The sequence below is a fragment of the Crassostrea angulata genome, chromosome 10, assembly GCF_025612915.1.
Source record: "Crassostrea angulata isolate pt1a10 chromosome 10, ASM2561291v2, whole genome shotgun sequence".
Taxonomy (NCBI): domain Eukaryota; kingdom Metazoa; phylum Mollusca; class Bivalvia; order Ostreida; family Ostreidae; genus Magallana; species Magallana angulata.
In genome coordinates this window covers 51,818,219-51,835,065 of record NC_069120.1, presented here as the reverse complement: position 1 = coordinate 51,835,065, position 16,847 = coordinate 51,818,219, and the positions used below count along the sequence as shown (strand labels likewise).

Here is a 16,847-nt window from a genome sequence, read left to right as displayed (position 1 = left end):
CTGCTAATTAATTTGTCCATGTATAACTTTAACCTATTTGCAATACAGCCTGATGCAATTTTATAAATAACATTTAAAAGGCATATTGGTCTCCAATTTTTTAGATACTGTTTAGATTTACCACTTTTCGGAATGCAGGTTATTATACCCAATTTGTTAGGCTCTGAAAAATGCTTAACTTGTTTAGAAAAGTTAATAGCTCGTGTAATAAATGACCCCAGGTCATGCCAGAAGAATTTGAAGAATTCACAAGTAAAACCATCAGGACCTGGGCTTTTTTCATTTTTCATATTTTTGAGAAAGGATAAAACTTCATTTTTTGTTATGGGCCCTTCAAGACTAATTGACTCATTTTCACTTAATTTTGGCAAGTTACAAGCATTCAGTTTGTCATTAATTTCACTTAAATCTACATATTGCTCTCTTTTTTGGTATAAATTCTGATAAAAGCATTTTGTTTCATTTAATATATCAAATTGATCATATAGAATAGATCCATCATTTTTAACAAGTTTTGGTATTTGCTTATTGATATAATTCCTAGATTCTAGTGTAAGGAAATATTTACTAGGTTTTTCTCCTTCATCAATCCACTTTACTTTTGATCGTACACATTGGCCTTGAAACTTTTTTTTTCTTATATTTTCGAGCTCTTTCTTTTTAATACTATACTCATTTATATTCTGATCTGTTAAATTAAGCTCTAAGTTAAGTATGTCCTTTTCCAATTGTTTTTCTTTTTTATTTATTTGTTTTTTCTTAAATGCTGCAAAAGATATTGATTTACCTCTAATTTCTGTGAGCAGGATATCAAGGAAGGTTTGATCATTAATTGTAAATTGGATAAGCTCATTGTCTATATTTCTAACACTTTCTCTCTCATATATGGGGCATGCATACTGAAGCTTCACTTTGTTAATTTCTTCCTTAATTAAAGTAACATATTCCTTATCTGTTAATAAAGAATTATTAAATTTCCAAAAACCTTTGCCTTTTTTGAAATCACTAGTTTTACAAGATAATATAACAGGTGAATGGTCAGACCGGTAACTGTTTTCCGACTTGACTGATAATATCTTGGGTAGCAATGATTCTGATATTAAAAAAAAATCAAGCCTAGCTTGTTTAATGGGGTTTCTTCTTCTCCAAGTAAACATTCTAGAATCTGGGTAGTTCTCCCTAAAGACATCTTTTAAGTTTAATGTATTCATTAGATTATTAACTTCTTGTATAGATTTAGGGTTATTATGATGTAGGTAATTCACTGAATCTAATTCTTTGTTTAAAATCAAATTAAAATCACCACCTAATATAATGTATTGAGAAGAGTAAATATCTTGGAGGGTATTCAGTAGTTGAGAATAAAATTCTGGTTTGTCCGAGTTTGGACCATATATATTTATAAGCAGAAAGTGTAAATTCTCTACAATAACATCTAAAATCAAGTAGTTTCCGTTATCATCTCTGTATTGTTCATGAATTGTTATCTCACAATTGTTGTTAAAAAGAATAGCAACCCCTCTTGAATTAGATTTGTACGAGCTAAAAAAAGCTTTGTATCCCCATTGTGTTTGTATTAGGTTTTCATCTTCTTGAATAAAGTGAGTATCTTGAATAAAGTAAATATTATAATTTTTAGTTTTTAATATCTTAAAAACATCTCTTCTTTTATTTGGGTCCCCAAGGCCTTGACAATTGACAGTAAGTACTTTTAATTGAAAGGAACTATCCATTATCAAATTCATACACGGTGGACATTGTGCTCCAACATAATTGTGCAGACATTGTTTTGATAGAGAAGGAAGGTGCATAAACGTATATACAAAAAGTCGGATAAACAAAAGTATGTAAAACGCATGATGTCATATGTAATGAAATCATACTAGTAGGGTAGGGGGAGGGTGGGGGGGGGGGGGCCACCAAAAAATGTTTTCAAAAATACTAAATATCATTGTATTCTTTAATGAAAAATATATGGATGCGGTTCTGAGAAATTCAAGAGGTAAAGCCCTATCTCTTATGTTTCATACATATAATTATAGTCTCTATAAAAAATACGTTAACGTTAGAATATATTGTAATACAGTCATAGTCTTGATTCTGCATAAATGGAGCTTTGTTTCATAATAAAAACTTTACCTTCAAAATTTCCCTGTGTAAATGGTAACATGAAATAATCCATTGACACATATAACATACATTTTTGTTTACAGCTGAGCCATGAGTTACAACACCGGAAATAAGAAACGAAACATAATTACGACACATTAATGTAGAACTAGATATTCCGGAATTATATTAAAACAAAGTGGAACTAAATATTCCGGAATTATATGACAAAAAAAAAGTTCCGTAAGACATAAAAATAAATAAATCAATAAACAGTACACAACAGAAGAGAAGAAAAGGTAATATTGGCTCAGATTATTTTTGTGACTTAATTGAATGGTTGTGTCTATCAGAAGTAACAAACTAAACTAATTACTTTTATATTAAAAAATCCAGAAATAAGGGAGAAATTATTGCTGGTGTTTTTTGTTTATGTTTCAAATATTAATTAGACATCAAAATGTCATGTTTGAGTTTTGTGTCTAACATGCAGTATGTTTGTTAAATACAGTATATTTTACAGTGGATATGGTCACTTAAGGATAAGCCTGAACACACTACGGGGTCTCACTTTTTGATCAACCGGAGCCGGGGAGTTTCTTTAATGCACTAATCCCAGCTTCCTTAATGTGTCTAAATCTCCTCGGTCCTATCTTTGAACCGTACCAACGAGAAACAACCACAAGAGCGTTCTGTATACCGTTTTCATCAAAAGTACTGAGTAGCGCGCGACCCGCCCCATATTCACCGTCATCGTCCGAACCTTCATGTATAGTTCCGTCTTTACTTGCAAAACGGCCCCTTTTTCTTGATATCAAATAAAAGGTCTCGCTAATATAAACATATTTTGTTCTACACGTGTTCATGAATTGTAATTCGTTCTCGAGATATCTTTACAAATGCGTTTTAGAGGCCGACCCTTTAACCCCTTACCGGGGCAACTAACAACACAATTTTTGGTATCATATTGTTAAGAACATTATTTTGAAGAACTTTTGTTCTACATTGCTTTCAAGAATATTTCTCCTTTTTCAGATATTAATGATCAGATTTTTGAGTTCTGGCCCCTTGAAACCCCTAATTACGTAATATATGACTTAGGTATGGTAATGTATAGATGAACAGCTGTACAATGAACATTTTTGCTTCTATAATTAATAACAAAATATTGTTCGGTAAAGAGTTATTGTGAGAAGACATTAGAGCCCTCTTGGCCCCTTATTTGAGGGGCCAGCCCCTTTTTTATGACATCAAATGATAGGTCTTGTTAATATAAACATATTTTGTTTAACAAGTGTGCACAAAATGTTTACCGTTCTTGAGATATCTGTACAAATGTGTTTTAGGGGCCGACCCTTTAACTCCTAAATAGGGTCATAAACAAAAACATTTAAGGTAGCATATTGTACAAAACATTATTTTGAACAACTTTTGTTCTACATTGCTTTTCAAAATATTTCTCCTTTTTCAGATATTAATGATCAAAGTTTTGAACTTCTGGCCCCTTGAAACCCTTAATTACGTAATATATGACTTAAGGATGGTACTGTATAGATAAACAGCTGTACAATAAACATTTTTGCTTCTATAATTGATAACAAATTATTGTTCACTAAAACGTTATTGCAAATAGACTTTTGAACCCTCTTGGCCCCTAATTTGAGGGGCCAGCCCCTTTTTCTTGATATCAAATAAAAGCCCGTGCAAATTGAAACAGCTTTTGCATTACATGTTTTAACAAAATATTTATACGTCAAAAGATACTACGGAAAATGTGCGAAAATTTAGTGAAAAAATTTGGTGCTAATTTTCAGGTTCAGGCGAGCTTCTAGGCCGTGCGCATTTTTCGCAATTGGAAGCATGGAGGGAAATCTACAGACATTCATCTACAATCCCTGCAAATTTCAAGCTTTTATCATGATTAGTTTCAGAGGAGATGCGTGGACAAAATGACCCTTAAAAATTTACAAAATCGTCCATATCTGAAACCGGAAGTGACGTAATCATTTGAAATTTTATTAATCTGTAGCGACATTGATGCTTTATAACTCCTAAAAATTTGATGTAAATCGATTGAATAGTTTCTGAGAAATAACGATTCAAAAAAGTCAGAAAAAGAAAAAAAAGTATAATAATAAAGAAAAAGAAACCGTAGAATAACAGAAGGGTTTTCCGTTGAAAACGGAAAACCCTAATAATAAAGAAAAAGAAACCGTAGAATAACAGAAGGGTTTTCCGTTGAAAACGGAAAACCCTAATAATAAAAAGAAACCGAAGAATAACAAGAGGGTCTTCCGCTGAAGACGGAAGACCCTAATAACTAGAGCAAAGCTCGTTGCAAAGCAACGAGTGGGTCTTCTGTTAATGTCGGAAGTAAAGCTGGAAGTTCCTGTAAGAAGCAGAGCTCTTAAACCAACAATAAGAGTAACTAAAATAAAAAGATGAAAAAAATCAAATTATTCCTAGTACGACTTAACAAAATCCGAATGATTTTAAGTACGACTTAACAAAAACCTTTCCGATTTTAAGAACGACTTAACATAAAAAATCCGAATGTGTTCAAGTACGACTTAACAATTATTTTTGGTACGAGTTAATTTTACTTTGAACATTACGCTATTTTTTAAGCCAAGGACGTGGAATCAAAATTTCCGGAAAAATCAATTTTTAAACCCCGATATCTCTGTAATGCATCGTCCGATTTTAAAACGGCTTCCAGTGTTAGATTCAGCTTGATAAGCTCTATAAAACACATATACATTTTTGATTTGATCAGAAAATTCATTTTTTCGAAAAATTTGTTTCACTTCCGGTTTCGACCAGAAGTGACAGATTTTCATTTCCAGCCTTATTACAGAGGTAAATCGACCAAATCATAACCATTGAAAATTCCAAGCCTCTATCTTAAAGCGTTTTTAGAAACGCCGCGGACAAAAAGACTTTTTAATTTTTTTTTTGTAAATGACGTAACGTAAAAACAGAAAAGACATTTTCACAGAAACTTTAGGATCTTAAAGGCATAATAGTTGCACATAATCTCGCAAAGTTTCATCTCAATCGGTTATAAACTTTTTGAGTTAAAAAGCCGAAAAGGAGTCAGAAACAAAAGATGTCATCTTTGATCTTCCAAACTGTGTGCTTGTTGCACCATCAAATGTCAGAAACTTAGCAATGATAAGTTTATTATATTTCTGTGAATATTTCCTATGTAAAATTACAATGAATAAACATGCTATTCCATCTAACTGTGAAATAGTTTCTATGCTATCTGTCCATGGTGAATAGTCAACGAAAGTATTCACCGGCAGCATACGATTTCCCTCTTTTTTAAACTCGGAACACCTGTGGTATAATCCGATCACAGCATTAAATTCAAAAACCGAAAATACTAATTTGTTTATCATCAAGAAATTCTGCATCGCCAACAAATAAAGTTTTCTTCAGGATAATAATTAAGATACCTATAGCTATTTACTGACAGAAAGACAGACTAAGACTGTTGTGTTGTGTGAGGATGACAGAAAGTTTATTGTCCTTCTCAAAAGCAACTATTTCACTTGGCTTCGCCCCATGAAATAGTGGCTGTCTTGGAGGACAATAAACTTGCTATAATCCTCATACCCAGTAAATAGGTATATAATGTCCCATCCACATAAATTTCGAGTTATATAACCTCCCATTTGTAACCTGCAATTTCACAGTGTAAAGTCAACACAACAGTCTTAGCCGCAAGTTTCACCATTCAATTCTCATGTACTTATTAAACATTAGGGGTCTTCATATTGCATACCAATTCCAACAAGGGAGATCCCTCTAATGATAATCATTAAAATTCATTTTATAAATCTTAGCAACACTCATAAGCCTTCAAGTACAGCATCTCTTAAGGTGGCTCAAAACAACTTGAAATATTTTCTCAAACCAGCAGAAAATTACTTGATTACGATAGATATCATAATTGATAAGAAGTGTTTAAGCCAAATAGGCAAAAAATGTGCAATTTTTTTGATTAACAATTACATTTTCAAAAATTTAATTCAATAAACAGTAACAAAAGCTCCAGGCGGACTCGAACTTGAACGGTTTAGAAACCCAATACTTTAACCATTGAGCTATGACGATATACAACCCAAACGAACGATATGAAGAGTTCAACAAAACATTTAAATCGCCATCTTGTGAAGTAGTGTCTTAAAAAGTATAAGTCTAGGTGTAGTGATGTACCTTAATTTGACGAAAAATTTAACGGGTACTTTATCCGAATCGTCCCTTGCTACCTTTAACTTAGTACATTTTATGAACAGATGTCTTTGTCTTAGAATAAGAAAGCTAATGCAATTCTGAGAAAAAAGTATACCACATATTGACAATTCCATTGAGGTTTAATAAACATATGGTCATTTAAGTGAACCCACCATTTCCAATTTCTTTTACTCAACACAGATTTACAGAGTTCTCCATTGTAAAACATCTTTACCTGACCTTTTAGAGGTCAATTGTTGTTCAACCACCTTTAATAAGAAACCTTATCCAATACAACATGCATCTACATTATATTATCTTGATAAAAGCATCACATAACTTAGAAATGCCCCTACATGTATACCCACCTCCTATCAATTGTTTTTTTTATAAAAAGTCATGGTTTGAAATATTTTACCTAATTTTCTGAAACTTGTGGCAATTTTTTCTACTTTTTTTATGCATATATACCTTAAAAGGGTGAAAATAGATTGTTTCTTGCTCATTTCAAAAGTAATTATCATTGCTGGTGTTATTCAAAAGTCAAATGTACATTTACATATCCTACATGTAATCTTAATGGAGACAATTGGAAAGAGTTGGGTGATTGTTCAACTGTGTAAACACATCTAAATATCTTTATAAAATAAAAAATGAAGGAAACATAATTGCATACTTTTATTGAAAAACAAATTGTCACAACAATCATATTTCTTTAAACAGCCTTAATTTTGCTTTTCATAATTTCTTATCAAAAATGAACAAACCACAATAGGGCATGATGCTCTCTTAAAGTTCCATTATTGTTCATGCATTATCCAATTTAATTTGAATTACCGGTAGATAGTCTGTAGAACACAAGGAATATGCATGTGGGTAGAGGTTACAGGTTAACCTCAAGAGCTGAAACCACAAGAATCAACAGGTAAAAGCCCTGTGGTAACAAGAGTCCGTTTTAAGCTGAAATAATAAAAAAAAAATTAGCTGTGTTAACATACATGTACTTGTAATAGCTGTGTTTACATTAACATATACATAATATTTTTGGAAAAAATACACTGACCATGCAGTGTTATAAGTATGACATATCCAAATACATGACATTAACATTTAGGCAGTACAAAAACAAAAATGTGCATATCAAGTCATAATATCATAACATTAAAATAATTTCTTGGATATAGACATATCAGATTGAGAGAGAGCGAGAGCAGGAGCGAGAGAGAGAGAGTTTGTTTTACTTGAAGTGCGACAGCAATATTTCAATTCATAAACTACAAAGGAATATTACCAATCCAAACAGGGTCAAAGTATAAGCTTCTGCTACGTGTATACCATGTTTTGTCAATTCTACTTGGGTTTTTTTGCGAATAAATTTAGCGAGGGTTTTTACTTTCTTACGAATTACATGTTTTAAAAACAATACTATGTATAATGCACATAAAAATGAGGGATTGATAATACATGCTCATTTTAAAATTCAATGCACTTTGGATTTCTATTACAAGACCGAGATATTTTTGTCACAAAATTATGTTGCCCTCTGACAGTTTCAGTCTTTGCCAAGATAAAAAAAAAAGAGAGAGAGAGAGAGAGAGAGAGAGAGAGAGAGAGAGAGAGAGAGGCAGTAAAAATTATTTAAATACTATGTAGATGTGATATGCATGTAAAGCTTACCTAAAATGAATCAATATGTATAAAAGATAAACTAATCTCTCAAATTACAATGATTCTGTGAAATACTTATATCTTGAGAAGACTGTTTAATAGATATCATGGAACATTGACCTAAATTCTGAGCTTGATAGAATATGAAATTTGGGACTTTTCATCTCGCACTCTGTTTTACATGCCTGTTACACAAGCAATAACCATATATAACAGAGAGCGAGACAAAAGGTCTAATTTTAATTAGATTGAATATTTACTTTGTCAAATATATTTATTTAATTAGACACAAGCCTGAGTTTTTTAATTTATAAATTAAGTGAAGGCGATATAGTAAAGATCTGCTATATTTAAATATTTAGGGTAAAGTTATTGTAATAGGGGTCATATTTTCATATATATTTATTTGTCAAATACCTAGAACGTAATTACTTCCATTTCAATTTTTACTGTTTTCCCAAAAGAGTTATCTCTCTTTGATTATTGGGTACCTGTGGATCGATATCTAAAAATATAAGGAGTTTTCTGATCACGTGATTTAAATAATAGTATTACGTATTTATCCAGAAATTACACCTGGTCAAACCAGTTTATTGTATTTTGCGCCATTTTTTGGTATAGTGTTCACCGCAGCGAGTGTCCATGTACATCTTTCATTGAAATTTATTCTGATCACCGGCTGTGGGTTTTCATTTCACAAATGGGTTTTTATGTTTTTATGATCATTTACATTATTTAATTTAGATTAAAGTTTAGAGATATGTAAAATTATAATAAGTGTAATTTAGATTTGTTTGATTTAAAACTCCAATTCATTCATTACCTAATTATATTGCATATATTGTAAATCGATTATAGAATTTATATACAGATTATTGCCAAATATTTAGTATTGCTTTATATTTGTTTTTAGGACCTGTTTTCTTCTTGAATAAATCAACGAACCCAGCAGTGCACTTCGTTTGTTTATAACATGTACAAGTGACCCTGTTTCAATGGCGCCCACGTTGGGACACTCGCATTGACATATTTATTCTACAAGATACAGCCAAGTTTGTTATTCTGGTGATCTTTAAGGTCTGTGAACATTACCGTTTAATTCATTGAATTTTTTTTGGATCGAACTGTCTAAAGCCAGCGATTCTTATTCCGGAACTGGACATCCTGTTTTGGTTTCTTCGGACTTTAGTATTCGACGTTCTGTTTCCGGTGTAATTTGTGAATCGAATGTAAACAATAACTTTTGAGACTTCAGAATCTTGGATTGTAGCGAACTGTTAGACTTTTTGAAATATTTAACTGAATCGTTTATTCACCAAATATTTCATCATATAATAGCTATATGATTTTCATGTTTTTTTACATGTTGTAGATCAAATTATTGAATATGTCCAACAAAGAAATAGACGGAGAAGCGAATGGGGGAGAGGAAGAAGTTAAAACAGATCCATCCAAAGAGAAGGTTAGTCAGGGAGAAGTTGAAAAGATTATAGATTTTCTGAATTCTAACACAAAGTACAGAGTTGTTACAGAGGACGAATTTGAACTACTGAAAGGTCCACAACTGAAATCCACACCAAAGGATACTTTCCCACCTAAAATTCAACGACCTCTCCAAAGACGGCTACTACCCAGTGTTGCAGATATTACCCACAATAAGACGGAAGTTCCACCAGTGATTGAGGGTAAGCCAAATCTTCCAATATTTTCTGGTGAACATAAAGCTGGTGAAGTTGTGTTTGATGTTTGGAAATATGAAGCAAGATGTGTAATTAGAGAAGCTGCATTTCCCAAAGCTGTAATACTTCATTCGATACGAAACTCACTAAGGGGCAAGGCTAAATCTTTATTAATAACAAAAGTAGAAGATACTTCACCAATGGGTATTATTGAGAAGTTGGATGGGGTTTTTGGAAATGTCTGTGATAACGAAGCAGTTATTGAAAACTTTTATCAACAATCTCAAAGTGAAACGGAATCTGTTGCAGATTATGGTATGCGATTACAGTCATTAATTCAAGTTGCTTTTGAAAGAAAACAAGTTTCAGCTACAGCACGTGATGAGATGTTGTGTTCCAAACTATTCACAGGATTGAGAAATAAACAACTGCAATCATGTATTCGATACAAATATGAACAAATTAAGGACTTTGACAAGTTACTACGTGAAGTTAGATCCGTTGAAAAACAGATGGGGAATTCCACACCTGTGAAACCGGAAAGAGCAACAGTTCAACAACAATCAACTACAACTATCGAAGACATTTTAAAAACAATCAATCTATCCACAAAAGTTGAACGAATAGAAATGAGATAGACACCTTTAGAGACGGAGGAAATCACAGTGCATATCATGGTACATATAATTTCAGAAGAAATGGACAGGATTTTCCGAACCAGAGACCAAGATCATCTTTTGAGGGAAATAGATACAGAGGGATACAGTCTTCCAATGGAATTCCAAGACAATATGATAGAGGAGATTCAAATGTGTACAGAGGCCGTGGACGAGGACAAAGACAGTTTCGCTCCACTTACAGACATTTAAACGCCTAGAGGTTGCTGATAGGGAACAATCTAGTGACCAAGATTTTGAAGAAAGTCCCATGAAAGAATGTAGAAAAGGGAAGACATCAACTCTTATTGGATCAACAAATGAGACTGTTGTTATTTTGAATGATGAGAAAGTGAGTGCTTTAATTGATACTGGATCATCAGTGTCTACCCTTAGTGAACAATATTATGATAAACATTTGAAACATCTACCGATAGAACCTGTGACTGACATCATTAACATTGAATGTGCAAATGGACTGAATCTTCCTTATTCAGGATATGTCGTATTACCTTTGAAGATAGATGAATCAGATGTGACTATTGATGCATTTTTCCTGATAGTTCCTACTACTTCTTATCATCAGCAAACACCAATGCTTATTGGCACCAACATCTTAAAAATTCTACTGGAAGAAACCAAAGAAAAATATGGAAATAGATTTCTCCAAACAGCCAATTTGACAATTCCATGGTATCTATCTTTTAGATGTATAGCACTTCGGGAGAAGGAGTTATTACACAACCAAAACAGATTAGCTTACATCAAGTCAGCGGAAAAGAAGAAAATCATTATACCCGCCAATACTGAAGTAATTATTCAGGGAGCCATTCATGACGCTATACCTTACCATCCAGTTTGTGCTATTCTTCAAACTACTCCGGCATCCAAGATATCAACTGTTGTAGACAGTTCACCTGTTCTCATAGACTATCATGAGGGATTTAAAGACACTATTCCTGTTCTTGTTAGTAACATTTCAACAAAGACCGTTACCATCAACCCTCGAGAAGTGATGTGTGAAGTTCAACCAGTGAAACTACAAGATCTCCCAACAGCTGATGACTCGACAACTTATGATGACATCTTTAGCCAAGTCAATATTCCTGACAATGAACTGTCATCTACTGAAAGTGAAAGCCCTACTAATGGATTATAAGGACATTTTATCTACCGGCGATGGAGATATTGGTCATAATCAAAGTGTACAACATCGAATTGAATTGAACAATGAAATACCCTTCAAACAGCGTTATAGAAAAATTCCACCCTCTATGATTGATGAAGTTCGTGATCATCTACAACAACTACTGAAAGGAAACATCATTAGAAAATCTCACTCACCATTTTCATCCAATGTTGTTTTAGCAAAGAAGAGAAATGGACAATTAAGACTCTGTATCGATTATCGACAGCTGAATGCAAGAACCATCAAAGACAATTACGCATTACCAAGAATAGATGACATTTTAGAAAACCTAGCTGGAAACAAATTCTTTTCTGTATTGGATATGAAGGCAGGATACTACCAAGTTGAAATAGCTGAGGAACACAAGGAAAGAACCGCCTTCACAGTAGGATCCTTAGGATTTTATGAATATAACAGAATGCCATTTGGATTAACCAACGCCCCCGCTACATACCAACGTTTGATGGAGGAATGCCTGGGTGATTTACATTTAAACATCTGTTATATATTCCTGGATGACCTTATCATATTTTCTCGAACATTCAAAGAACATTTACAAAGGATGGAAAAAGTGTTCCAAAGACTGAGAGAATCTGGATTGAAGCTAACACCTAAGAAATGCTCTTTCCTGATGAAGCGTGTGAAGTATGTCGGCCATGTCATATCTGAGGACGGTATTGAACCGGATGAGGAAAAGATCGACAAAGTCATGCAGTGGCCTCAACCAAAAAGCAAAGAAGATGTGAGACGCTTCTTAGGATTTGTCGGATATTACAGAAAATTTGTAAAGAAATTTGCTAAGATCGCAAGACCATTGACAGATTTGTTACCATCAACTAGAAAGAAATCCAAAGGCAGACAGAAAATTGGTACAAGCAGTACAGAGAATCCATTTGTCTGGAATAAAGAGCAAAAAGAGGCATTTACCAATCTAAAGACACAGCTTTCCTCACCTCCAATACTAGCATATCCAGATTACTCTATTCCATTTGAAGTACATACAGATGCATCAGGAAGAGGATTAGGAGCTATACTATACCAGGATCAGGGAGGTCACAAGAGAGTTATTTCCTATGCTAGCAGAGGGTTAAGCAAGGCTGAACGCAACTACCCCGCGCATAAGATGGAATTCTTAGCACTTAAATGGGCCATAACCGAAAAGTTCAAGGATTATTTATACGGTCACAAGTTCAGTGTCCTTACAGATAACAACCCATTGACATATGTATTGACCACCGCACAACTTGATGCGACAGGGCATAGATGGGTTGCTGCTCTTGCTGCATTTGACTTTGACATACACTATAGACCTGGAAAGAGGAATGAGGATGCTGATGCCTTATCCAGACATCCTACAATTACAGACAATGTGTGCAAAGTACCACAAGATTCAGTGCAAGCAGTATGCAGTGCTCACATCATCACTTTTCCACTGATTGAGAGCTTACCTGTTTCAGCTTCATTGATTGAACATCCTGAAGTCAGCATTCCAGATCTTACATCCATCGATATCAAGAGGGCGCAATGTCAAGATCCTAACTTGTTATTCTGGATAGATGTGGTAGAGGAAGGTAGAAAACCAAGGAAAGAAGAAATTCACAAGTCTTATTTCAATACTGTGATGCTACAGAACTACCACAGATTACTCCTTAAGGATGGAATACTTTACAGAGAAATAAAATATGAAGATGAAGTGAAACATCAACTTATTGTTCCCAATAACATTGTGGAAGATGTCTTGTATTTCTCCCATAACCTCTTAGGACATCAAGGCAGAGACAGAACTATTTCTCTAGTACAAGACAGATTTTTCTGGCCTGGATTAAGTAAAGATGTTGAGTATTACATCAGTACCTGTGACAGATGTTTGCGTCGAAAAACTCCTACCAATGTAAGAGCTCCACTATTCAACATCAAGACTTATGAACCGCTCGAACTAGTGTGTATGGATTTTCTTTCTATTGAACGATCAAAGGGGGGTTATGAATACATCTTAGTCATAACTGACCACTTTACAAAGTACGCAGTTGCCATACCAACTAGGAACATGACGGCCAAAACAACAGCTCATGCATTTTACAACAACTTTGTCATCCCATATGGAATACCTTATAAGATCCATTCCGACCAGGGTGCAAATTTTGAAAGCAGTTTGATAAAAGAACTCTGTTTACTATTGAATATTCAGAAAACTCGCACAACACCCTATCATCCCATGGGGAATGGAATCTGTGAGCGATTCAACCGAACATTGATTAATATGCTTGGAACTCTTCAGCCAAATCAGAAGCAGGATTGGAAAACATACATTGGTCCCATTGTACATGCCTACAATAGCACTAAACACGATACTACTGGATTTTCCCCATACCAACTTATCTTCGGAAAGGGAGCCCAGATTACCCATAGATCTAGTGTTTGGAACCAAGCAACCAGTGATGAATAAGAAACCATTACACAAGTATATTGAAGACTTGAAGCAGAAACTTAAGAGTTCTTTTGAACTTGCACAGAAAAACACTGGTAAATCCCAAGATGCTCAGAAGAGGAATTATGATCTTAAAGTTAAGAGCACTTTTATTCAACCAGGGGATAAAGTCTTAGTGAAAATTGTGGCACATGATGGTAGACACAAGATTGCGGACAAATGGGAGCAAGATGTTTATGATGTGATCTCAAGACCTAATCCAGATATACCTGTGCTTGTAGTTAGAAAAGAGGACAACACAGGTCGAACAAGAACTTTACACAGAAATCTACTCATGCCATATAAAACCAGTAACCAAAATGAGTCACCTCCACCACCAAAGCCTAAACCAAGGAAACGCATGATTTTCATTGAGGCTGAGGATGAAAGAAGAGTGAAACCAGTTCCTGTACAAAGAAGGACAACTCTTGATGAGAGCTTATCAACGAAGGAGTCTGAAGACCACATCGATGATGTCGTTGAAGATTCAGACGATGAAGTCATTACTTATACAAACGTGAGACCAGCTGGCAGTGTTAGTAGATCAACTAACAATACAGAAGAAGAAGAAGAAGAAGGAAATGTACCGGTACAAGATTCAGATCTAAATACTCCAAATGAAAAGGATATCTTGGAACCTGAAAACAGTGATTCGTCGACAGTGAGTGAACTCAACAAGTGTGTGATTGACAATTCCATGTCAAATGATACAACGACGGAAAATGAACACCAAAGTGTAGATAGAAGTGGTGACAGTAATGACGCACAGGACACACCTCGGCAGCAACCGAGAAGATCAACAAGAGAGAGAAGACAGCCGGAATGGATAAGATCTGGTGACTATGTTTGTAAAACTATGAACGTTGATTGGATGTCACGAGCTGATTACCTGAAGTCATTGATTAACAAAGACAATTTCATGGATGATCCAGCTGTTAAAAAGACATTTCTGGAATTGGTTACATGGAAACCTGATTAAAAAAAAAAAACACTGTATGGACATTGAGTGATATGATATGTATGATATCTACATGATATATGTGATAATTGAACAGTATTGATTTATTAGATATATGTGCTAGGTCAAATCATTTTTTTCTCATGTACATTGATATCTATTCTATGAAAGAGTGTAATATTTGATGAATGTGTATATATTTTTGCTACGTACTAATTAGAAATTGTTATTATTATGATTTTTTTTACATGAATGACGAGGACGTCATTTATTGTAACAGGGGGGAGAATGTAATAGGGGTCATATTTTCATATATCTTTATTTGTCAAATACCTAGAACGTAATTACTTCCATTTCAATTTTTACTGTTTTCCCAAAAGAGTTATCTCTCTTTGATTATTGGGTACCTGTGGATCGATATCTAAAAATATAAGGAGTTTTCTGATCACGTGATTTAAATAATAATATTACGTATTTATCCAGAAATTACACCTGGTCAAACCAGTTTATTGTATTTTGCGCCATTTTTTGGTATAGTGTTCACCGCAGCGAGTGTCCATGTACATCTTTCATTGAAATTTATTCTGATCACCGGCTGTGGGTTTTCATTTCACAAATGGGTTTTTATGTTTTTATGATCATTTACATTATTTAATTTAGATTAAAGTTTAGAGATATGTATAATTATAATAAGTGTAATTTAGATTTGTTTGATTAAAACTCCAATTCATTCATTACCTAATTATATTGCATATATTGTAAATCGATTATAGAATTTATATACAGATTATTGCCAAATATTTAGTAATGCTTATATTTGTTTTTAGGACCTGTTTTCTTCTTGAATAAATCAACGAACCCAGCAGTGCACTTCGTTTGTTTATAACATGTACAAGTGACCCTGTTTCATTATCATCATGCAAACATGCACTCTAATTACAACATTCTATTCTTGTGTACCTTAGGACTCCCACCGCTTTTAATTGCACTGTTTTACAGTATGTGGTGTGTTGTTCGATACAAAGTAAGACATACATATACATAATAATAAATAGAAATTCAAAAGATGGTGTGAAAAACATACCCGTGAAAATAGCTGCAGAACTGTAGCTCTCCGGGGAAAAAATATTGACAGACCGGAGAGCTACAGGGCCACCCATTGAAAAAATTGTATATTTTTTGCACAGAAAAACGTGCGCTAGTTTTCGACTAATTTACCTGATTTCTACGCAAATTCTGTGAAAACAGTTAGTACCATTAAATTCTTCATGCAATTTACTACTGATATCGTCTCTTCACTTGCTTCGGATAGTCTTTTAAACACCACCACCAGTCCCGTAAATCCATGTGGTGCACATTGTTTATATGTAAAAATGGCGACTCTCGATCTCGATGTAAATTCAACATACTTGATTTTCCGAGGTCGGTAGCGTGTTTCGGAGAAAGTCTGAGGCAAATAAAGAGGCGATGTCAGTAGTAAATTGCTTGAAGAATTTAATGATACTAATTGTTTTCACAGAATTTGCGTAGAAATAAGGTAAATTAGTCGAAAACTAGCGCATGTTTTTCTGCGCGATAAATATACAATTTTTTCAATGGGTGGCCCTGTAGCTCTCCGGTCTGTCAATATTTTTTTCCCCGGAGAGCTACAGTTCTGCAGCTACCGTGAAAATACACTGGACAGATAATATTCCGAGATTCCTCTGACTCTAACGCCCGCTTTTATATTACAACGTACTTCAAAAGCGGAGGTTAGAGTCAGAGGAATCTCGGATTAGATAGAAAAGTGCAAATACTTTGAAAAGAAAAAGTCAATACGACATATCCTGTATTGAAACATACCTTTATAACCTGTCATACGTTAGTTGAGCTGAAATTT

At 34.0% G+C, this 16,847-nt stretch overlaps 1 protein-coding gene and 1 pseudogene across 1 annotated transcript; one reads left to right on the top strand and one right to left on the bottom strand.

Moving 5' to 3' along the window:
* Positions 1-16,847, bottom strand: part of LOC128165259 (heat shock 70 kDa protein 12A-like) — a 62,933-nt pseudogene that overhangs the window by 11,665 nt on the left and 34,421 nt on the right.
* Positions 14,280-15,878, top strand: LOC128165264 (disabled homolog 1-like). Its single transcript, XM_052829643.1, has 2 exons — positions 14,280-15,588; positions 15,796-15,878. The coding sequence occupies exon 1, from the start codon at positions 14,306-14,308 to the stop codon at positions 14,987-14,989; it is 684 nt and encodes a 227-aa protein (XP_052685603.1). The 5' UTR covers positions 14,280-14,305; the 3' UTR covers positions 14,990-15,588; positions 15,796-15,878.